Source organism: Ornithodoros turicata, chromosome 6 (genome assembly GCF_037126465.1).
Source record: "Ornithodoros turicata isolate Travis chromosome 6, ASM3712646v1, whole genome shotgun sequence".
Classification (NCBI taxonomy): domain Eukaryota; kingdom Metazoa; phylum Arthropoda; class Arachnida; order Ixodida; family Argasidae; genus Ornithodoros; species Ornithodoros turicata.
This window is the reverse complement of record NC_088206.1, coordinates 73,702,275-73,725,709: the sequence shown is the minus strand read 5'-3', so window position 1 is coordinate 73,725,709 and position 23,435 is coordinate 73,702,275. Positions and strand designations below refer to the sequence as shown.

The 23,435-nt window shown below is 47.1% G+C and overlaps 3 protein-coding genes across 6 annotated transcripts; all 3 read left to right on the top strand.

Moving 5' to 3' along the window:
- Nucleotides 1–282: 282 nt before the first annotated feature.
- LOC135397363 (NFX1-type zinc finger-containing protein 1-like) lies at nt 283–14,282 on the top strand. Of its 4 annotated transcripts, none has more exons than XM_064628915.1 (4): nt 283–399; nt 5,761–5,876; nt 7,924–8,006; nt 9,187–14,282. In XM_064628915.1, exons 2-4 carry the CDS (start codon nt 5,860–5,862, stop codon nt 14,142–14,144), a joined length of 5,058 nt encoding a protein of 1,685 aa, XP_064484985.1. In that variant the 5' UTR covers nt 283–399; nt 5,761–5,859; the 3' UTR covers nt 14,145–14,282. The 4 variants fall into 4 exon arrangements, with proteins under 4 accessions (XP_064484985.1, XP_064484987.1, XP_064484984.1 ...); XM_064628914.1 differs by lacking the exon at nt 283–399 and adding an exon at nt 4,575–4,681; XM_064628916.1 differs by lacking the exon at nt 283–399 and adding an exon at nt 4,587–4,681 and having other exon boundaries at nt 5,848–5,876.
- On the top strand, nt 1,167–2,965 carry LOC135397367 (uncharacterized). Its single transcript, XM_064628921.1, has 2 exons — nt 1,167–1,276; nt 1,617–2,965. Exon 2 carries the CDS (start codon nt 1,639–1,641, stop codon nt 2,785–2,787), a length of 1,149 nt encoding a protein of 382 aa, XP_064484991.1. The 5' UTR covers nt 1,167–1,276; nt 1,617–1,638; the 3' UTR covers nt 2,788–2,965.
- Nucleotides 14,283–15,586: 1,304 nt separating the features above from the next.
- On the top strand, nt 15,587–22,722 carry LOC135397368 (uncharacterized). The gene is made up of 10 exons (XM_064628922.1): nt 15,587–15,852; nt 16,591–16,703; nt 17,794–17,851; nt 19,028–19,125; nt 19,189–19,252; nt 19,313–19,480; nt 19,802–19,863; nt 20,032–20,095; nt 21,402–21,563; nt 22,590–22,722. Exons 1-10 carry the CDS (start codon nt 15,759–15,761, stop codon nt 22,646–22,648), a joined length of 942 nt encoding a protein of 313 aa, XP_064484992.1. The 5' UTR covers nt 15,587–15,758; the 3' UTR covers nt 22,649–22,722.
- The last annotated feature ends 713 nt before the right edge of the window (nt 22,723–23,435 follow it).

Genomic DNA, 23,435 nt, shown 5'->3' with positions numbered 1-23,435 from the left:
AACTGCTGCTATAAACCGCTAGTTTTAACACACGAAGACCAAGTTTTCTTTATTTCGGCAAGTGCATTTGTCCATAATGATTTTTTGTTGGCTTGGCTTGTCTAACGGGTTGATCGCGACTTCGCCTAAAGTTGAATTACCATCAATCCCGTCGAGTACAGTGCTCAGCGATGTTTATTAAACGCTAATTATAATGTGCGAGTAGTAGTTCGCATTAACTCGAACCTTCCAGGAAGTATTGGAGGGGAAAATATTTTATGACTGGAAAACGTTCTGAACAGCAGCGCCACTTGACGGAGTATGCCGACGAAATAGGGAGCAGACGGTTGACCGGTCCATTTAAACGTAAAACGGTTTCTCATTCGCAGTGTGGGAATTTGAAGCAGAACATTCTTTCAGGTGAGCCTCACCTTACTCAAAGGGGGCTATGATACAGTGTCACGTCTTTATGAATTCTTAAAACTGCTTACGAAAGCTTTGCCAGCCGTTTAAGAGCCGGTTGGGGAAATGGGATGTTGCGGGACGAAAAGGCACGTCATTCCAGTTTGGCGATACACGAAGAAAACTTTACGGAAATTGTTCGTAAATCCCGCTTTTCAATGCCTGCAAGGGATAGAAACTGAAAAAGATAGAGAGATAGATGTTGAGCACTTTTGTACCTTATCCTCTTGCGTCCGCCGTATCTTCAAAGTGATACATTGTAGTCTCCTATATGCAGATTAAATAGGTGGCGGGCTGGCGGCACAGTCACTGTACAAACGAGCGCAGACTGTGTGATTAGCGAAAGTGGAAGTTTATTTCTAGAAACGGAGATGGGTATCCCGCTTTCGCTTCTCCCATTTCCAAGTCCGGAAGGACGGTTGTTGTCCTTGCCCGAGTGATCTCTCCCCTCCAGTCATTGCGTACATAGTTTACCTCTGGAAGTTCTTGGTGCGCAGTGTTTGCTCTGAACTTCCATATCACTCTGTGATGCCATGCAGCCCTTGTGACATATCTTCTTGTCCTTATTACGTGTCCTTACAATTATACCCTCGATTGCCAATTGTAACCAGGCACTTGCACGCCAGTGGTGAATCGAGAGGGGGTCCGGATGACCCTAGATGGCGTGTCGAGCATGCTGTCCCTGCTTGCACCTTCCGCGATACTAAAAGGGAGTACTATCATTCCAGCTACTTTTGCTGATAAAACGTTTGTTTGGTCCGCTCTGTTGTATCCGTCCCTTTTCTTTTAGTTTTATTCCAAGAGGAGACTTTGCTGTTGTCTAGAGGATTTCAAGGTGTGCACTGATTCCTTCTTCCCGTACAGCATTCCAAACATGCCGTATCTCATCTGTGCAAGTTTTATCAATGCGTAGATCCCTCGCGTAAAACTTTGTGCTGCCTGGCGTGGAACCTATACAAACAGATCAAGTAGTCTAGGATCAGATAACGCAAGCCGACAGGCATCCGGCATTTTGAACACCTATGGTCGCTCTTATAGCGCGCTCTCAGGTTTCTAGACTGCCGAGGAGAGAATCAGTTAGCGTCTCGGCCTCGAGGTTTTAAGCACGAGCCATATGCACTCTTTAAGTAAATTGTTAAAGTAAACTGTTCCCCTGCCTCAACTCATACTTCCAGCTTCCGAAACTGTGTTTCGCCGATGGGTTTCAACCGACCTGGACGTCCCAACTGTTCCAGAGGACGACCTAACAGGAGACCACACAGCTGGGTGAAGCAATATCGCTACGATCCGTGGAACACAACGCCCGGACGGAGAAGGTACTACAACGGCTGCGCCGGTGCCAGTCCTCCTCTACCACTTCTCCAGTGTCCTCCTTCGAGTGATACTCTGTCCTCTCCGGTGCATCCAGAAATACACGACCCGCCCTGTCGTGTCTGGGCCGCTGGGCCCTTCAGTGACAATCGTGTGTACCCTTCTTACGATTGCAATGTGGAATGTAACAACTTTGGCGTCCAGTGGTACCCAGAGGACGAAAGGGGTGGGTTTATACGGACTCGTGGGCGACCCGCTCTCGTGTTGGCCCTCAGAGACAGGGTGGAACGTTTTGTGGAAGATGGCACGAATATGTCGGTGGCTTATGTCCGCGACAACTTCCGTTCTGAAATGAAAACGAGGTACGAAGCAGCGTGGAAGCACAGCTGGGACGTGACCGTAGCGCGCCAAGAATCCCCGTTCCACTATGGGGCCGTACTGCGTGCCTACGCATTGCGCCTTCCCAATGTCTGTCGGGCTTTCAACTCCGACTGCCGCTCGCTAACGGCGCGGGATGATGGCACGTGGGCAGACTTTGGATACAAGTCCTTCTGGTGGCTGCTTCTTGAAGCCGTCCTCTATCTTTCTCAAGATTCTGGCGGTCCTGGAACGCTCTACCGTGGCATATCCAACGTGGACGTGTACAAATTTCTCGGGGACTGCATCATATTCGGCCAGTTCCTATCGACCTCGTCGACGATGGAGGTGCCGCTAAGGTTCGCCAATTCCCCGTGGCCTTTGATACTCGAGCTTCGTGGGGTCCCTAGTAAAGTGCGCAGGGATACAACCAGGTGGAGCTACTGTGGACACCAGGAAGAGCTTCTCTTGCCATTCTGCGTGTTTCGGTGCATCTCTGACGTCGTCATGCGTCACGTGGAAGATGGATCAGTTCCCGTGCTAGTGTTGCAGTATGTCACCTGTTTGTTGGACAGTGAACGCTTTGCCGAGCACATGGAATTAAGGCGATTGAACAGACAAGGAGTGCTGCCGGAGCACTTTGATCCCAACGTGGCTCAACAGCGAGTGGATCCTTAAACCGTTTGTGCAAAAACTCTCTGTATAGAAGCATGTTATGAATTCATTTTGCGGCTGTGTTTCGAGGGAAAATATTTCGTGCGTGTGTGCTGCCGCTTTCGTTTTTAAGATACTGCCATTTCATCAAATGTACATATCATTACTGTATGCAAAAATGAACATAAACAGATGAACAATAGCGGCTGTTCTTTTCTTTGTGCAACTATGCTTTATGCCTTCGAGATGTAGTCGCAAGGTCTTTGGACGCATTTGGAAAGAGCTTTAAAAATTGTACGCGTGTCTAATAACGATGAAATTTGGTACACCGCCGTAGTCTTGTCGGTTTCTGAAAAACACTAACATGGACTTATACGGTCTTATAAGATGTTGTCGTGTACAGACCACGGCAGGTGCGCTTACGGCAGCCGTGACAGCAGAGCCATTTGAGCAAACGCAGCGGAACTGAAGGACAGCCCGGTTGGTCTGCACCTGAAACACGGGGATACGTTGCCCACGTCAAGTGTATGCGCCGGGAGCTCCCGGAAGCTTTCCCTTTTTCGTCCGTAAGGGCTGAACGGCGCTCGTTCGCTATCGCTACGTACTACGTTCCTTTTTAGTTCGATTTTTTTCTGTCCTAATGTGCCTGAAAACGAAACTAATTCTTGGTCTACGGTGGTCCTCTACTATATAGTATCCTGAAATTGGGGAAATTTGTCAGCACAAAATTTGACGCTCGTGGGTTTGTTTCCCCATTATGTAAAAGCCTGAGTCTGGGCATACAGAGGGACGAGTCTTCAAATAACAAGGAAGGTTATATACGTACTACGCAGAAGGTCAAGCGAACGCACGAGTTGCAAAAGGCGTCAGTAAGCCGGATGAATATAGATGCAGAAGCAACACTGACACAGTTTCCCACATTGCGGATCGCCCAAAGCCTCTCTCAGAAGTCGTTTCCGTGTGTCTGAGGGGGTCGGGGGGGGGGGGGGGGGCGACCCCAAGACCCCCCCTCCCGCCCCATCCAATCTGTAGAACCTGGACTAGCCTCACTAAAGTGAGGTGATTTAGCCCATTTCAACGACCCTACCTTTCGCAAGATGGCAAGTTTCGAATCCGTTAGGCTGAGCAAATGCATATAAAAAAACTTTTAGACCACAAATTTTTGTAATTCTTGTTTTTTTTTTATATATATATTCGGTATATAGTCTACTTTCACTTCAGCACATTATTCCGCTTTTAAACACGCCGGCTAATTTTTGCCACAAGCCCGTCAACGGAACTACACCCTAAAAATGTTATCCATGCAAACGTTGCTCTCCGTGCATCGTGCATCCCGATTTTCCTGTGTAGAAGTCAATATGCGGTCACGACACAGTTGCGTTTAGCTGCCGCTAGGCGTAGGCGTCGATTTGTGTGGCACACGCAGCGGTATGGCGATGCAGCTGTGGTACACTGCCACGTCTCATTGTAAATACACGGAGCGAAGTTCGCGTTACTAACGATTTTATTGCGCAGGGTTTGTTACCACGATTTTTGTTCTCGACTTGTACAATGCACCGTCGTGGCCGCTCTGTGCGAAAATGTGGGGCTACTTTATCTGGTCATTGCATGACGCTGTCAACATCATTGACTGGGCAGCGCAATAGAAAGCAACCAAGACGATTTCCTCTTATTTTTAAAGCGATCTTTCGTTGTTGTCTACAAGTATATATGACAGAACGCCGAAGACATGACGAACGTCGTCTGCTAGGGATTTTACATTGCGTGTGTATGCCTCCCCGCTTTCCCCTTTCTCCTTTTGTGGTCACGTGTCACGTCGTCACATGGTCAGTCACATGTCTGCAAACCTCTTCAGTCGGGCGGGCCGCCGGACCGGTGCTTCGGTACTTGATACTTGACTTATCAACGGAAGCAAACGGTATGAGCCTTTTCTTTCTATATAGAAACCGTTGTGATTTGCACCTTCGTTTTTGGACCTAAGGAGAAACATTCGCGATGAAAGGTAACATGCTACACGCGCCACTGACAAACTTGAGCTTGTCGCATAGTTTCGTTTTATCATCTTAGTGCGCCTTTTCTAAATGTTCCCGTGTCCTCATCGGGTGACAATGACAAACTGTACTTTTCAGTTCGTGACACTTTCGACTTGAATGTTAGGACCTCGCAAATGTGTAACTGAATGAAGTGTCATCATTTCATCATCGGACTGCGTGAGTCGTAAGGCCAAATATATCACGTACAGATCGGTAGGAGGTTCCAGGTGTTCAGAGTTCATTTGTTTGCATATACTCGGAAGGTGTTCGGAGTTTTTGTTTCCCGATAATTCAGAGTTTTCCACCATTTATTTTGTACAACTGAGTTATTCGAGACCCGTAGGAAAAACGGTCACGGTTATGCGGCAGGTAGGACTTTCCGCATACTCCACCCAGGCCCGGTGTGTACACCCCAGCTGTTTTCCTTCTTCTTTTTTTTTTTGCAGCCCCCCTTTTTTTTTCCTTGCGGAACAAATATATTTCCGTGAATTTGTCCAGCTGGTCTTACCAATCCCCATAAACATGTACGCCTGTACATAGCCCACCCACTGAAACCCTAGAGGTTTATCTGTGGAGAAGAGAAATCAGTGGCAGCAGGACTTCATGCAATGATGGTCACAAGGTGATGTGAGCATATCCTGGCAGTCTGGTTGTTGCACCAACTAGCCTCACTCAAGAAGATTATTTGTATGCCATCTGTGCTCTGTTGTCAACTTTGAGGAGGAACTGAGCGAAGCATCATGCGCAGAAAAGGTGAAAGAGAAACCCTAGATTCTGGCAGCTTCCACGTAGACCCAGGAATTGGCCGAAGGCCTCGAAAGGCACTCGCTTCGAGTAGAGTTCGTGAGGCAGTCTCTATAGAAAAGGAAACTGCTTTCAGTCGGTCATCAGGACGTGACTTTCTTTGCTGAGCTCTCAATTACTGGAACACACAAATGCAAATTTTTTTTTTTTTTTTTTTCAGAAAAACCGGGTAACCCACGACTGACGCTTTCGATGTCGTTTCTTGATTCCTGGCGTAAGCTGAGGCCTTTTGCATATACTTTTACAGGCAGGTAACACAATGGAGAATCATAAAAGGTAAGCTATCCCTTTCTTTGCAAAGTTGATGACTATGTGTAGTCACACTGCTTGGAACAGATGTTATACGCTGGGGATGCGTGGATGGAATGTGGCTATTTGTAGTGGGAGGTATAGCGAGGATGCACCATATTAATCTTTCGCAAAAGAACCACAATGTCTCTTAATTACAAACACAAAATGCACTGTGAATCCTCAGTGATGGACAGTATATGGCAGGCATAGTGGACATTAGATGAAAACTGAACCTTGTTTGTGAACCGGTCTCTGCATAGACGATGGGAGCTGCCACTTCTGAGAGGGCCAAACCATTTATGTGCTTCTTTCGGTTACTGCACGAAAAAAGTAACTGAGGTACAGGTGCAGTTACTGTGAGCAATAGTAGTAAAGTTTCTCCCACAATGTCGAAAATCGTCCCTACCCACACCGGACGACCGCTTAAAGGAGTATGGAAAGACTCGAGAACAAATATGTCGGAAGCACTAGAAAGTAATCCGATTACGCATCCTACCGGGACACACATTCGCACAACAACTCTGGGTGTAGCGGGGAAGCGAGAGAGCTTTCGATCTTCGAGCGGGTCCCCCTCAGCTGCCAGTCTGCGATGTTGTACCTCTCCAATGCTGAGGCGAGCGATTTCTTTCTTTCCCGTGTTCCGACTGTATTGGCATTCCAGGTGGCAACAGGTGATTCCCAGTTTGCCAACGAAAAACGCTTCGCCACTTGGCGTCACGAGATATTCTAGGAGCCACTGGGCAAGGTTGTTACTGCTGCGCTCTTCCTCGCGACGCAATTTTCTCAGTAAATTCGCACTCGAATGGAATATTCCTTAAGGTAGTATGCTCACATTACGCAGTAAAAAGATATATGCTCCAAGTGCCTTCCACGCTCCTTTAATTGTTGCTTTATACAGTATTACACCCAGGCTTTTCAAGCTGTCAAAAAGAAAAAAAAGAAAGCTTTTTCCCGGTGGCTGCCATCGACAGAAATGTGTGAAAGTAAAGCTCTAGTAGTCAGCTAAAGTTGCTGCGTAGGGCCCTCGTGACAAAATAAATGAGTACTTCCTTCGCTCACTCGTTTGGTATAACTAACCTGGTTTGTAGAGGCCACATTTGTACAAAGTGGGTGTGTATCTGCTCCGTATCGTGTATTCGAAAGGCTCAACTTCTCTAGGCCACTGCATACACACGATATAAAAAAGTACCTCGCAACATAACAGAAGAACAAGTTCCAAATCTTTATAAAACATGGTAGATGATATATGCAGTGCAGAATAATCCTTACTTTTATTTTACGCAAGAAGTAACTGAGAAAAGAAAAGCACCGATTTTGCGTCCCCGCTACTACTTTATTCAAACGCATCGGTATATCTTCGTGATGAGGGAACGCACGAGTAGACACGGATAGACAAGGGACGACGTTCAGTAGCAACACATTTGTTGAAGAGAACTCGGGGCAGCACCTAGACCAACATGTCCTTTGCTATGAAAGTGACATCCACAAAAGGAAGGTTTACGGATCTTTTGCCTTCATTGTATATCGATGAAAGTGGAGTCGACAATCTCCCTACTCTGGCAAGAAGGATACGTCCACTTGAGCTCTGTGTGCTCAAAAACTGTGAGAGATTCAAGGCAGAAACATGTGTCAGTCTGTACCATGCACAAAAGGTGTACTTTTACCCCTTCCCGTTTAGATGTTGAAGCATCGAACAGACCCGACGATGTCTCACACAGAGGTAACATCTCCACCCCAGGCCACCTTGAGAGTATTTTTCTGTTGCTGGCGCGATTGTCTTCCAGTTTTTGAGCACACAGAGGATGCCACAGTCGGGAGATTTCAGGTCCACTTTCATTGACCACGCTGATAACGACGGAAGCCGTAAAACTTCCTTCAGTAGAAGTCACTTTCGTTGCGAAGGACCTGTCGATCTGGGTGTTTGCCGTCAATCTAAATCTACTTGTGTGTTCTCTAACCAGCATAATAAACGACACAATTTGTACGTTGCCGACGGAATTCAGTGGAGTGTGGGCCACTTAAATATTTCCAGGCAGAAGGTGATGTGGGGTGACCACCGAGGCAGAAGAGGAAGGGGACGCGGTGCTCCGCAGTGGCACGATGGCCGACGTAGAGGTCAGTTGTTCTTCTGAGCACCGCTGATGGCGTAAACCGTGGAGTAAACGGGACCAGGAAAGAATTTGATGTAAATTGGAAAGTAGTGAGAGAGCTGCGTTTGCCTTTGGGCTTTGTTGGTCGCCACACGACGTACGGATGACGCATAGGGTTGCCACCTTTCAGAGTGAAAAATACCGCTGGAATAGATGGAAAGGAGGAAAGGCCCGTGGGAAAGGGAAAGTGGGTGAGGGACGTTCTAGCTGGCTCGACACAACTACCAACAGCTTTGCACAACCACTGCTCTTGTCCCTTCCGAACACAAGATGTAATGAATAACAATGAAAATAATAATAATCAATAACTAAGAAAACGACTGGTGACTGTGGAGTTGGGTCTGGGCTCCAGATTTATTCAAGCTGTAGTGGAATGTTGAAGGGGAAACTCCGTAAAAGCCCCTATGAAAGGTCTTGAGCCACAAATACCGGCAAAAGGCTGCCGGTATCACCTTCCTACTGGCAACCGGCAGAGCGCGCAAATAACCGGCCGTGCCGGTATAATACCGGCCTGGTGGCAACCCTAATGACGCAACGTTGGGTTCTTAAATCGTTCGAGCCACCTGTTGCTGCACTTGGACTCTGACACGTTAAGTTGCTTTATTAAAATATGAAAACAGCATTGGCAACTACAACAAGTTTGAAACGGTTCATATTGTAACATTTAGAAACCCATACATGTTTCATTATCACAAATGAAATACCCGAAAATAAATGATGTTTACAGCAGGCTAGAACAAAGGCTGCAAAGTAGTACAGACACACCAGAATGGCAACTTTATGCAACGCTACCACATATAAAAGGTGTTTAGGAACCAATCCGAAGAATGCTATCTAGGGTAAATATAAAAACTGCATTCAAACTGAGTACAACCTTGAGTTGTTTACTAAATCATCCTAAAGACGAAAAAGCCCTAAACAATAAGAGGGGCTTCTGTATCAGGTTAAAAAAAAATGCAGTTGTGAAGTGTGGTTTGAACTTGAGGGTAACCGTAGCTCATGTGGGCTTGCCCTCCATACTACTGAGTCAGCTAGCACTTTGAATAACCTGGTCGGGACAGGGTGAAGCTCGGAATAAAATGACAGCTGCAATGACTATAGTTGTCTTGTCTGTGACCGCCGTCACAAATGATTTTCTACCACAGATGGGGAACCCAGGAAAATGCATCCGATGGGCCGGAGAAAACTGGAAGAAATAATCGAAAAGGATCCCACCGAGATCGTCCTGGACCTGGGTGACAACCCCGGCTTCAAGGAACTCCTGAAGGTCTCACATTCTCCCATAATGGGCCTAGTGTTGCAAGCCTTGCTGAAGGCCAGTCAAAGCCCAAACAGGGCCCTGGTGATGAAGCTCTTCAGCAACACTGTGATCGATGACCAGTTCCTCTTGCGGCTTCTGCAATACATTTCAGCCCTTCAGGGATACTCTGCCGACCCCAGAGAAGCCTTGCTCGGCTTCACCAACGTGGTGACGCTGCTCAAGGTCCTTCGGGACATTGCCCCGCATTACGTCCACAGTAACATAACCATGCTCCTGCCTTGTCTCGAGTCAGCCATGAATGTGCTGCGAGCCAGAGGATTAACTGTACCAGACTGCCTCCAGGACTTGATGGAGTGTAAACAAGTCCCTTCAGTTTTCAGAGCTCCAACTGTGTCGACTGCGCCCAACGACTTCAGGGAAATACCGGTTATACCGGGCATCGAAGACATCCTTACGGAGAGGAAACCATTCCTGCGACCGAACATCTTGAACGGTGGTTACGACGACGTCTGGCATTATCTAGACGTACAGTTTAGGCTGCTGAGGGAGGATTTCATTCGGCCGCTGAGAGAAGGAATTAGGGATTATCTCTCGCTCGAAGGTGGCCCTGCAGATAGATTAAAAGATGTCAGGTTGTACACTGACACGAGGATTGCTGGCTTTTCCTGTACAGACGCGGGCCTGGTGCATTATGTGACCTTCAAGACAGAGAAGCGCATCAACTGGGAAACGTCAAAACGCTTGTTGACCGGGTCACTCATTGCCTTCTCTTTGGATGGGTTTCAAACTATGCTGTTTGCGACAGTGGTCCAGAGAAATGTGCAGCTACTGTCGGAAGGAAAGCTTCCAGTACAGTTCTCCGACCTCAGAAAAGTGGCCGACGTTGGACAGGATATCCCCTTCGTCATGATCGAGACGTCCTCCTACTTTGAAGCATATAAGCACAACCTCCTGGCTTTGCAACAACTAACACCTGATACGTTACCGCTACAGAAGTACATTGTGGAAGTGAACGTAGAAACCAGGCCTCCACCGTACCTAAGCCAGCTTGCTAACTACGATTTGTCACCCATAATGAAAAACGGAATGCCTTTCGAAACGACGAAGGTCTGTGACAGGAACAGATGGCCGTCAAGAAACAACGTCTCAGTGGATGAATCCCAGTTTCAGGCCATCCACGCAGCTCTCACGAGCGAGTTCAGCATCATTCAAGGGCCTCCCGGAACGGGAAAGACGTTTGTCGGACTTACCATAGTAGACATATTGCTCCGCAACAAGTGTCTGTGGTACAACTCTTCACCGATACTTGTCGTCTGCTACACCAACCGTGCACTTGACCAGTTCCTAGAAAGCATTCTTCAGTTTACTCAGCAGATCGTAAGAGTTGGTGGTCGTTGCACAAATGAACATCTAATGACTTACCAGCTGGCCGAGCTGCGAAGGACCCACCAGGAACGACGAGACATACCGCAAAACCTTTATGTCAACTTGAGAGATGTCAGGCGGCAGCTGGAACACACCAAGGCACTGCTGAAAGAACGGCAAGCAGCAATCCACAGGGCAACAAAGTCTGTTCTCTTTCTGGAAGATCTCGAGGAAGTCGTAGATCACGACTGCTACGAGAGCTTCTTCGAGCGACCGAATATTGACATAGAAGGATGGCTCGAGTTCACACCTGGCCAGCCCCCAGAGGCCGCTGACGCTGTTCAGGAGGAGGTAGTAGAAGAAGAGGAAGACGAGGTTGAGTTTCTGGAAGGAATGAGGGTGGTCGATGAAGTTGTCCAGCTGAATGAAGATGATGTCTGGAGGCTACAAGGTCATAGAAAAGGGTTTAGAAAGGAGTTAGAGAAACATGAGCCAATGGCCGAAGCTGAAGCTGCAGACGTCACCAATGTCTGGAGGTTGCGACGGAACGACCGCTGGAGGCTTTATTCTCGCTGGGTGCAGGACTATGTGACAAGAGTGAAGACAGGCCTGCAGGAACTGCAGGAAGAATTTTGCCAGAAGATGAGTGAGCTCAAAGAACTTCGACAAGTACAGGACCTTATTGTTCTTAAGTCTGCCCATGTTGTGGGGATGACGACAACTGGCGCTGCCAAATTTCATTCCCTCGTCGAGCAACTGAGATCACGTATCGTCATCGTAGAAGAAGCCGCGGAGCTGTTGGAAACGCACGTCGTGACGTCGCTGTCGCCAGCAACGGAGCAGCTCATCCTCATTGGGGACCACCAGCAACTGAGACCCTCTGTTGGTGTCTACGAGTTGGCCAAGCACTACAAGCTGGACGTAAGCCTTTTCGAACGCATGCTGATGAACGGGATGCAGTGCAGCAAGCTAGAGAGACAGCATCGTATGAGGCCCGACTTTGTCCACCTCCTGGTTCCGCATATCTACAGGACTCTGGACAACGACGAGTCTGTCCTCAAATACGAAGACGTCCTCGGTGTTTCGTGCAACCTTTTCTTTCTCACCCATGACAGGCACGAGTCCGGTGCAGATGACTCAAAGAGCCGTTCTAATCAGCATGAGGGAGAGTTTCTGGCAAAGTTATGCAAGTACCTGATCCTGCAAGGGTACGCACCATCGCAGATCACCATTTTGACCACGTACTCAGGCCAGGTGTTTCTACTAAGAAAAATTGCCAAACAAGAAATGATTGCGGGCGTTCGCATCACGGCGGTGGATAATTTTCAGGGTGAAGAGAATGACATAATCTTGCTGTCCTTTGTGAGGAGCAACGCGGAAGGGAACATCGGATTCCTCAAGGCAGGGAACCGCGTCTGCGTTGCACTCTCGCGGGCCCGTGAGGGCTTGTTTTGTGTCGGGAATTTTGAAATGATGGCACGGTCCAGTAAATTGTGGGAAGGGATTACGTTGACATTGCAGGCCAAAGCGGCCATTGGTAATACCCTCGTCCTCAAGTGTCCGAGGCACCCGGAGCGATTGACACCCGTTTCAAGCGCAGCCGACTTCCGGAAGGTACCCGAGGGCGGCTGCAACCTCCCCTGCGGCGCGCGCCTCATCTGCGGACACGCTTGCAGTCGCATCTGTCACGCTTACGATGTTGAGCACAAAGAGATGAAGTGCACAAAACCATGCGCAAAAATAATCTGCGCTCGTAACCACACCTGCAGGCTTAAATGCTACGAGACGTGCGCTCCGTGCAGAGTACCTGTTGTGACGCAGATTCCCAGTTGTGAACACTGGGCGGACATCCCCTGCTCCGTGTCTCCGAGTGACTGGACATGTCGCAAACCCTGCATCAAGACTCTCAAGTGTGGCCACCTGTGTCCGGAGCCATGCGGGTCACTCTGCTCGACGGCCTGTAACGTCAAGGTAACCGTACGGTCCAAATGTGGCCACGATGTCTCGCTACCTTGCAAAGATGCTGCCAACTATGGAAAGGTTCTTGCACGTTGCAGAGCACCCTGCACGTCTACTCTGTCCTGCGAACACCCTTGCAAGGGCACCTGCGGATCCTGCTTTCAGAACCGTTTTCACAAAAAATGTTCCCAGAAGTGCGGCCGTGTATTGGTGTGCGGACACGAGTGCAAGGAACCGTGCGCCATGAACTGCCCTCCTTGCCGACTTAAGTGCGAAAACGAATGCCAGCACAGTCGTTGCAGAAAGAAATGCGGAGACATCTGCGTGCCATGCTCGGAAAGGTGTCTCTGGCAGTGTAAGCATCAGAGGTGCGAACAGCTATGTTGCCAACCGTGCTTACGCCCACCGTGCCAGAAGCCATGCGAGAGGATCCTCCCTCTATGCAAACATCCTTGCGTTGGATTCTGCGGAGAGCCATGTCCAAAACTGTGCAGGATTTGCAACAGGGAGGAACTGACGTCCATTTTCTTTGGCACCGAAGAGGAAGAAGACGCACGCTTCGTTCAGCTCGAAGACTGCGGACACGTCCTCGAGGAATCCGGACTGACTAGCTGGATGCAACAGTCGTCCGATGCGATCCAGGTGAAGACGTGTCCCATGTGCAAAACGCCCATACGCAAGAATTTGCGTTACGCAAATGTCGTCAAACAGTGTCTCGAAGGCATCGAGAAGGTGAAACGAAAGGCATTAATGCCTTTGACCAAAGAGAAGGGGCAAGAACTGAGGCACAGACTAGCCCTCGTCTCACCCGACCTCCCGAAGCACCGTCTGGCAGAGCAATTAGAAAGCAAAGATACACTTCAGGCGAACATAGAGAATTTTGTGAGCTTCTTCGAAGACCTCTCCGCTGTGCACCACCAGCTCAGTTATGTTTCCCTTCCGCCAGCCTATGACTCGCATCTCTGCGAGCGAATCGCAAATCTGCACAAAACCGCACTGGCTTTCGTACAGACCAGCTTCGAAGCGACACCGCAGCGGTTCCAAGACATTGCGCAAGAAGTTTATAGACTTAAACTTCTGGCAGAAGTCCTTAAAATGGTCAAAACGTATTCACAAAACGACAAAGTCACGACATGTCTGACAGAAGCGCTCTCTCTCGTAACGACCATCTTTCGTTTCGAACGTGACCAGGATGTGAAAGAGCTTCTGCAACGGGCGCAGAAGTACGCCGGAGACGCCGTCATCAATGTCAGTGATACCGAAAAGAGAGAAATTTTAGGCGCAATGGATTTGTCTCGGGGACACTGGTATCAGTGCCCCAATGGTCATGTTTACGCCATCACTGAATGCGGAGGAGCCATGCAGGAAGGGAAATGTAACGAATGTGGAGCGATAATTGGTGGCGCGAGGCACGCTCTGCGCGCAGACAATCGTGTGGCCACGGCTATGGATGGAGCTCAGCACCCGGCTTGGTCAGAAATGAATAACCTGGGAAACTTTGAACTGCTCCGGTTGTAAATGCAGATAGGACACACACACACAAAAAAAACATGTTAGTCAGTGGCATGCTCAGTCTGCACATTCAGTGGTCGTGATACAAAGTGGTTTTAGTGGCTTTATTAAAATTTTTTCGTTTATTTGAAATGCTGACGTACACCTCATGTTTGTGCTTGAATTGCTTTCATGGTTTGAGTGTGTGCCACAGGGGTGCAAATGCCCTCACAGTCTTTGCCTTCGTCTCAATTTTCGTCGCTTTTCCTCAACTTATCTCAATTTTAGGGAGATATTTTCCTTGCCTCACCTCAACCTCATTTTTCAACTGTTCCTCACCTCACTGTTTTTAATTTTCTCACTTCATCTCACCAATTTTTCTGAAGAATTGTCTCCAACTCACCTCAGCCTTCTTCATACTTCAACCTACGTGACTCAATTTTTTGCCTTGTCTTCACTAACCTGTTCACGTAAAGAGTTTCCTCTTGCACAATGGACCTTTTCCAAACGCTTCTGCGCATGCTCTGTTACCCTGACGGCGCCGAAGAAGGTTCCCTGCATATTCAATAGATGGCGCCGAATGTGCTTTTGCGCGCGCCGATCGTGTATCGCTGGATAGCCGGTAGGATACGTAGGAGTTTTTAGGAGTTGGTATATGTCGTAGTTTGCTTTTTACTGCCTCGTTGCTTAATTTCTGACAAAGCGGACCCACTAGCTTAACGAAAGGAAAGTTAAGTAGCAAGCGAGCTGGTGGTGACGATCCATGACTTGAACACCCCAGACCGTGTTTGTGTTTGGCTGTTATCGTCCCTACCTCGTCTCGGGTCTTCAAGTCATGAACCACTAGCTTGGTTCATCGCTCATCCAGTATCCATTGCGTGTACAATATCAGTAAAATTTTGACGTTTGGCACAAGTTGCACGAACAGAACAGTTTTGAGCTGTTACTCTTTTTCGCACTGGCAGAACAGGAATTGCTTTCATCGAGTATCTCTTCTCAATCAAAAAATGATAACCCGCGGAGGTCGTTTTCGGGACAGTGTGCTCTTGCAAATTCCTCTGTTACGTATAGTATCGATCAGTATTATTTAAATAGCAGCTTTTAGTGGGTACTCCTTAAACAAACAAATCTCAGACAAAGCACTGAACGGCAGTCTTAGCACTGCAGTAATATATCTTTGGTTTTCATATTTGCGAGGTGATTTCTGTGAAACCGAAACGTCGAAGCGAAACGTTGTCGGTCGCTGCACTGGATAGCTGTTTCGGCCGGCCTTATCCGACCTCATCATCTCATCATCAACAAACCAGAGAATTCGACAGGGTTTTGCTGTATGTATTGCTATTATATTTAAAATTCTACACAAATTTTATATTTCCAATTTTATAGTGTAATTAATTTGGAGTAATATTTGTTGCATAAAAATAAAAATAGAAGCTTCTAGTCTTCTACGGGACTACGGCGTGCCGTATTCAGTTACATTGAACGAGCGAGGTTTAAACTGGTTTAAACGCCACACGCGCCACGCTGAACATCAGTCATTATATCACAGCAGTTGTGCTGTGCACAAGGCCTTTTTGCGAAGCAGTCCAGCTCAACAGACGGCATTTTTAGACAAGCGTTCGCCCGTTGTCAAGCTGTGCCATGGCATCCCCCATACGAACGACTAGCGCCGAGAACTCGGACGTCAGCACCTTCATGCGGCCAAAGAACCGTTCAAGCAGCTCTTCTAACACAAGTACGTGAAATCTCCTAACAATTTGACTGAAGGCGGGACATAAAATCCTTATTTTGGCGTAAACCATGCATAAAGGACGTAAACAAGGAGAATTGGCCTCGGCAGGTTACACGATTAGGGACGACACAGACACCCGTACGTCTCAAATGTCAGAAATGAACATGGTGTCAGAACCTCTTTTCCCTGAGGTGTTTGAATTCGTCAAGTATGAAGGCCGAGTCACCGCGCATTGATTTTCAGATGGCATATTTTTTGGCATTCCTTCAGTTGGCGTCACCTTTGGCGTCAGTACCACAACTTCTATTTACAACAAATTAGGTTAGTTTCGGTTACGTTATTTTACCATTTCATTATTGTTGACGCAAACGCAATAAGCCTCAAGGACATGCAAGGTCATTCGAGGCATAGGAACACGAAAGGTTGACAAGACCAGACAGCGGTAGGAACTCTCGATTAGCGGTTTTTAAGTGCGCTGTTCGACAAGGTGCACAATTGCGTTCACTAAACAGATATTAACGAATTTGTGCGACTCGTTAAACCTGCGGTGCTTGCGTTGGACTTGTTCGATTTCAGCCGCATTTATTTTGACTGGTTCAATTATGGGGGTTGATGAAAACCTTCCGATTGCATTATTGTGAGCCGGGTTCTGTTATTGTCTCGTTAATTACCTCCTCAGAGCGGAAGACCTTATTCCATTGCCATCAGAGTGATTTCATCCTGACAGTTTGTATTTTGCAGTTGTTCGGGATCTGCCAACACCAAAATCCCTCCTGAGCAAAGGCAGGAAGCAAGCCCTGTCGGATGTTGCCAACAGTTCAGCCAAGATTTCTGGAACTCGAGTCTATGGAAGTGTAAGTGCAAAGAGGCAGACACTCGGACTAGCACAATTTTTTTTTTTTGGGGGGGGGGGGGGGTATATGTTTATTCACACAAAAAGGAGATGTCAGCCAGGCAAGTGCTGGCTTGCTACTCCTTTAAAAAAAATTTGGGGGGGGAGAAAATGTGACCAGCGTGTATATCTGGGATGGGTGTGAGGTTTTTCTGACGCACACCCAGGGTGCATAAACCCGTAGTCCTTGTGGAGCTGACGTGAAATAATTTTAAATTGTACCACAGCCAGAGGCATGTGATCGAGGAAAGATGTAACCCGAAAGATGGTCACGTGGCAGTTGAAACAGCCTTTTCAGCAGCCATGTTACCAAAGACAAGATAGACGTTTATTAATGCTTTAGGTCGGTAAAACGCCGAATTAAAGAGTTCATTAGATGTCGATGCGTCGACGGCCGATGAACTCCCGTGGCCTCTCTTGCGCCCATCGCTTTTGTGGATGAGCCACGATGAAGACGATGATTGGAGAGCGGCGGTGATGACGATGCTGCTGCTGCTCAGTTCTCTCGAAGGAGCGGACGAATTGGGAAATAATCATCTGCGGATACAGTTAGCTGCACGCTGTACGAAAGCATGTTGCCACAATTTTTTGACGCTCCCCCTGCTGCAGAGATAGTGCTATCCTGTACGACTCATTTATTTAATATCTGTCAATTTTTGGGGAGAAAAAATTTACGAAATAGGCTGTCGAACAAGTTCTAACATTGTGGTACTAATTTCACGCGCATGTTTCTGAAAGTGTCACTTTAAAAACATCTCAACCCGAAGAATTCTGTTTTTGCTAAACAAATAATTTGCAACAAAGCTTCTTTATCCTCAACTCTTTCGTGTGTTTACCTTGGGAAAACAAATGTGAAAATCCTGTGACATTAAGCAAAGAAGACAAACTGAGCTGTTTGTATAATGACTTCTTGCTTTTTTTTTATATATTGCATATCTCGCATAGTATCTATTCTCCACTGCCATCAGGACCATTTCCATTCAATCTGCAATGTGTACGATTTGTTATTTGGTCCGTTTTTCATTGTTGTTCGCATTACATGTTTTCCCCAGGCTTCAGGTGGCAACATTGACTGCTTCCATCCAGTAATTAAGAATGTGTCATCAAATGGTGAGTTCCCATTTTACGCACTAAATTCTTCAGAGAACACAATGGGCAGTGTCACGTTACAATGACGGGACTTCAATTTCCTTCAAGCGTTGTCGGCGAAACTGTTTCTGTTCGTGTCGGGCGCACAGTCTCACTCTGGCAACGTCAACGCGCGGTAAATGGGTGATCTACGCAGGGATTGATCCGCTGATTTTGTTCTTCACAACTCCAATTCCAGTCGCGCTGCGCAGACAGAGCATGTGATCGTGAGCGCGGTTGTTGTAAGATTTGTACAAGCAGGCTTTTCGGCAGTGGCTGACGCTGAAGCATAAAAGGAGGCGATTGCCACGTTTTTTCCATTTTGTGCACTGGAAGGTGAAACTTGGCATAGTTTGGGGTACTTTGGGGTACTCGGGAGTGACACGTATAACTGTTTTATCATTGTCGAATGAAAACTCTACTTCTGGCATATCTAATGTGACACAGACAAATAAGAAATCTGAAAGCTGTAATCGTGCGTTTCGATTGTCTCTGTACGTCGCGTGATTTTAATTCGTTCCCCGAAACCGCAACTCCAGAGAGCAAACGGGGCGCTAATTGTATTCAGTTTTCTTGCGTTTTTTTTTTGCGTTGCCAAGTGTCTTCTATTTCCCTTACACAAGCGTCCTGTTCACCCAGACTTTATTGCACCCCGCAAGAGCTGCCCCCTCTCAAGGGGGACACACCTGCCCCTTTGTTTTGTACAGTGTTGGCAGGAGGATTGGGCAATGGGACCCGTGCTTTTGGTGCTTGCAGAAGCTCATTTTATCATTTTCGTTTCACGGACCTTCATGAAACATGTCACTGCCACAAGAACCGGTCGCCTCAACTTTGTTGGCTAATTTGTCGACGTTCACGGTCACGCTAGGCCAGGTGCCGCTGTCGTCCCGTGCGACTCTGAAATCTAAAAACTTGCGCGTCTCATGACCGTTGACATCCGCTTCCTGTTGAAATCAGCCGATCGAGGTCTTTCTAGTGTGACGCGGCCAAACGAGAGTTCCGCGTTTATTGTTCATGTTTTAGCTGTAAGGGACGTTCTTTGCTGCCTAGTTGATGCCACCCATGTACACGTAACTCGTTTTATACGCGCAAATAAATGTGTGTTTGTGCACCTTAAAACGTGACCACTTGCTAGCCATTGTTGCGCGACACTTTCAGGGTCCATTTCCAACGAAATGCTGGAGTCTCGAAAGACAATCGAGGCTCGAAGCGCAAAGGCAAAGACCTGTCTCAAGGTTGATTCAAATCGGGAACAGGTACCTTCCCAACATTGGCCGCTCCCTTACGTTGGCTTATGTCGTCTACCGTTTGTTTTTCAGCCTGCCAAAGTTGAAAGACTGTCGTCTGAAGTGGAGACTATGTCGTTGTATAACGACTACGCTGGTGAGCGCAAGTACGCACTTTATTTAGAACAGAGTATACAATGGAATGAACGTGTTGCAGATGACTACGACATCCTTCCCAAAGAAGACCGTCTGTCGGCGCACATGCTGCTCAATTTACGGGGTCACTGTAGGGCATCCAACGCCCGCACGGGGTCTGACGTCGTGCAGGAAGGGGACATGTTCTCTCCACCCCCATCCCCTCCTGGAGTGGAAAGCTTTGTAACAGGCAATGTCTCACTCGACTGAGTTCTCTTCATGTTCAGTGTTGTCGGTTGTGGTGGTGGTCGAAATTGATGCCGCGACTGTTGTAAAGGTGACCCGTTACGACTAGGGCCCCGCAATTTCAGGCATTGGCCTACATATTCTAGGATTTTTATTTCACAAACGAGGCACTCCCTGCTCTTGCGGAATGCCTCGAGGATTTTTACCAAAAGGGAAGTTCTTCGATAGTATCGACTGTTTCTGAATTACACGGTGGTTTTTTTTCATGAAACACCCGATGCCACGTCTACAAGGTGTGCGATCATGACCAATGTTCTCTCTGTAGGTCTTCCCAATGCAGCACCCTCTTCTCCAGACTGGAATGAATATCTGGTTCCCGCTCTGGAGGTATTTGAGAAAACACGCTAGAAAAAAAAAGCTTTTGCTCGTCACTAAGAGCTTGTCAAGTTCGTGTTCCACGTTCGTGCCATTATTGAGACAAAACATCTTTCCCAGTTCCAAATGGATGGATTAAAAATCTCAGTTGAGAAGAGCTTTAAATTTTTCTTCTTTCAGGATGTTGTTGAAGAGGAGGAAGGTGACTCCGAGATTGAAAGCATGTTCCCTCAAGTTGACGATGGTTTGACATTTTTCCGTTTCTATCTAGTTATCATTTGTGGTCTACAATATTGAGCTTTGTTACCGGGTCTAGAGCACTGTACAGACTTGGCCCCAATGAATCTCTTCTCTGCCCTGCGCAACAGATAGTCTGTTAGCTTGTCGGATTATGGGAAGGGGAACCGAAAAAAAAAAAAAAAAAAAAACTGGAAATAGTACTGAGTGTTAAGACCTCGAGTGCTGTCTCAAATCTAGGAAAGATCCATGAACAAGAGCAGAAAATATTCGTATCATCCGAAATTCTTACGATCAAAAACTAAGCGAGTTAACCAAAGTGCAGGAAATGTATCAAAGACGTTGGTAAGCTATGGGATTTTAATGTCTTTCTCCGCTAGATTGGCCTGTGGATACTTCTGAAGCACCTAAAACCATGCGGGTTACTTAAGACGAACGAGGAAATTGTTACTACTATCCTGAAATGTATCTATTACACGATAAAGGCGTTCCAGCTGAGACTTCATCATTGGGAAAATTGGTATAACTGATGACCATATCACGGAGATTCTGTGACATGATGCCACAGATCCATGTGGGCCTTAGGGAGCTATCCACGGCCCATGTTGCCGAAAACGCAAATGTCATTGTACGACATCCCATAGATATCCTGTGGATGTCCAGACCTTGTAGGGATGTCCCTAGGATATTAATGGCTTGCGGGTGTGTTGTGGCCAGTGTGCCGAAACAAAAATTTTATTGTTGCAGTTCATTTTTCCTTGCAGACACGTAGGTTTGGTTTCGATTCAGCTGCAGGGCGACGCCTGGATCAGTTCAAACTGGTTCGTTGTATGAAATATGTGCAATGAAACTCAGTTTATTTATGGTTTTGGGGAGAAACACAGTGGCACAGAAGGAGCGTGGACTTTGCTTGACACATACACAGCCTTTACAGCCTTGCAAATTATAGGTGACTAAGTAATACACAAAATAGCGTGTCGATGAAACAGCTTCCCTATTGACTCACACCTAGGTATACTTTACAAATGAGTGCAACAACTTAATATAATCTCTATAGTCTCTTATAGATAATGACTAATGAATAATATCTTCTAGATAATGACTGACTGAATGACTTTAGACTGATAGGGTTTTTGGGTATTAATGGCAGTACGGGCCAGTGAATTTGGGGTCCACATAATCCAATTTGCGCACAAAGGCAGAAAGTAAGCCTAAACCTTCTGGGGTTCGCTCATTAAGTACTTAACCGGTACTTTGTCGACGTGCCAATCTTTTGAGAACTCCTCTCAAGCTTTCCCTACCATATTTTGCAGACTACTTGGACATCCTGCCAAAGGAAGAGAGACTAACCGAAAAGGACATGAAAGTCCTGCGAAGCTTGCGAGGGCATCTAGCATGTCCACCACCTTCCAATGTCTCCCTCACACCACCTGTCTGTTTTCCCATCCTCTACGTCACTCCTCCGTGCTACGAGGGTCAGTTCAGCTTTGTACAAAAATCAACGCTTAAAGGGACTGTCGCATCCGGAAGCCTATCCATGAAGCTATTGTTTGGCGCCTGCTGATTTTTTTTTTTTTTAGTTTGAAAAGTGCTTAGATTTACATAAACAAATTTTAAAGATTAGCACCGCTTCCACAACTGCAGAGGCTATGGTGGCGTGGTATCACTCCCTAAGGGAAGGAGGGAAAGGGGGCTTCCTTTCCTCGAGGTCACGCCCTCATTGGTTCTTAGGGAGTGATGTTTTCTAGCTTTGCGAGGAAGGGAATTCCAGCCTACTCAACATCCTGTTGAGCGTATATCAGCATCTGCCCTTGTCATGCATTCTGCGGAATAACGGTCAAACTATTCGAAATAGGAAATAACGTCAAAATTAACAGCAGCTATTTCACGTGGGATTTTAGATGCGGTGGTCCATGAGGAATACAAAGGACACTAGTTTCGAAACTGACGAACGGATGAGACCCTCCCTTTGACCCATACTTCCCTTTGACCCATACCTCCTGGTTCAAAAGTACGCGGTGACAGGCTGCGTGATGTTTTGTGTGGGCCGAAGTGTCATAGCTTTGTTGACTGTAGTTGGTTTTATATGACTTGCTCCGCTGATGGTCAAAACTTTGCTTTCACTCCTGCAATCTCCTTCTGACTTTTCACAAGGGCTCATCTTCTGATTTGCGCGGTAAATGCCTGGAGGGGCCTTGTTATGTGATAAAGCAAATAAGAAAAGTTTAATTTTTTTGGGCTGTTGTATTTCTATGGGCCTAAGACATCACGCATATGTGTATCTGTCTCGCAAGAGGCAAACCTGTTTAGATTAACAGCTGATGTCGGTGTTGGCTGCAACTCTAGTCAGCAAAAGTGTGTTGCCCATAGGAGTATGTGGAGCTCAGCAATTAAACTTTTCGTAGTTGCAGACTCCTCTAAGCTTTCGCATAAAAGCAGAAAATGAGGAGGCCTATCGCTAAAGGGTGTAGCTGTATAATGCCACGGTGTTTATTTTCCAGAATTCATGTTTGACCTGGAGACACTAGAAGAGCCATTGGAGCCAGTGCCATTAGATTGAAGTCTGTCCATCGTGTATATTTCGACCCCTCGCAATCCCGTGAGATTTTACAATAAAGGTTTTTGAGACTCCAAGATTTGTAGCTTCTTTGGGTGCAGCATGACCTCGCACATGGTTATGACGTAATGACAACTAAAACTTTTTCTCCCAAGTACTGACCAATTGCGTCAGGCAGTAGAAATTATCCGCTGTCGTACCCTACAGTGCGTAGAGGCAGAGTCGCCTTGCGTGTAAATATACCCGAAATTATCAACTTTTAATTGCGTTAGCATTACAGTCCTCGGTACGCAAGAATCGCGGCGTGGTCTGTCTGTAGCCACAGCGCGGCGCACATGCGCGGTGAGTGGAGAGGGAAGGAGAGGGCGCGTGGAGAACGCGTGACGCCGACCAGTGCAGCTGTGGCTGTGGTGGTCGACAGGTTGAGACGTGTCAGCGGGGTCACGCCATGCGTAGCAGCAGCAGCGAAAAAAGGCAGAAACTGGGGACATTAATTTGTCGCCATTTAGGAGGGCTTTGGAATTGAGGGAAATTTATTTTTTTGTCAATCGAACTTTGAAAATTGCTAAGCGAACTTCACTTTATTTTACAGAAATATGAAGTCCTCCACAGATAACTGCAGACCCAACAAAAACTATGCGCAGTATAGCAACAGAAATAGTCGGAAAAAATGAGTACAAATGACGCTCTAGTCCCGCCTGCTTTATTGTCGCAAAAAAGCGCACGTGAAATGTGCGGCAAGAGGAGGAAATGTCCCCGCCTCAATTTGTTTTGCAAGCAGGTGGGGCTA

What these genes read in the sequence shown, in the direction of transcription:
- LOC135397367 (XM_064628921.1), top strand. Translation starts at nt 1,639, where the DNA reads ATGGGTTTCAACCGACCTGGACGTCCCAACTGTTCCAGAGGACGACCT.
- LOC135397368 (XM_064628922.1), top strand. Translation starts at nt 15,759, where the DNA reads ATGGCATCCCCCATACGAACGACTAGCGCCGAGAACTCGGACGTCAGC. An exon ending in GTTGTATAACGACTACGCTG is followed by an intron (nt 19,253 to 19,312) that starts GTGAGCGCAAGT and finishes AACGTGTTGCAG; the next exon opens with ATGACTACGACATCCTTCCC. An exon ending in GTTCCCTCAAGTTGACGATG is followed by an intron (nt 20,096 to 21,401) that starts GTTTGACATTTT and finishes CATATTTTGCAG; the next exon opens with ACTACTTGGACATCCTGCCA.
- LOC135397363 (XM_064628915.1), top strand. An exon ending in GCACGATGGCCGACGTAGAG is followed by an intron (nt 8,007 to 9,186) that starts GTCAGTTGTTCT and finishes TTTCTACCACAG; the next exon opens with ATGGGGAACCCAGGAAAATG.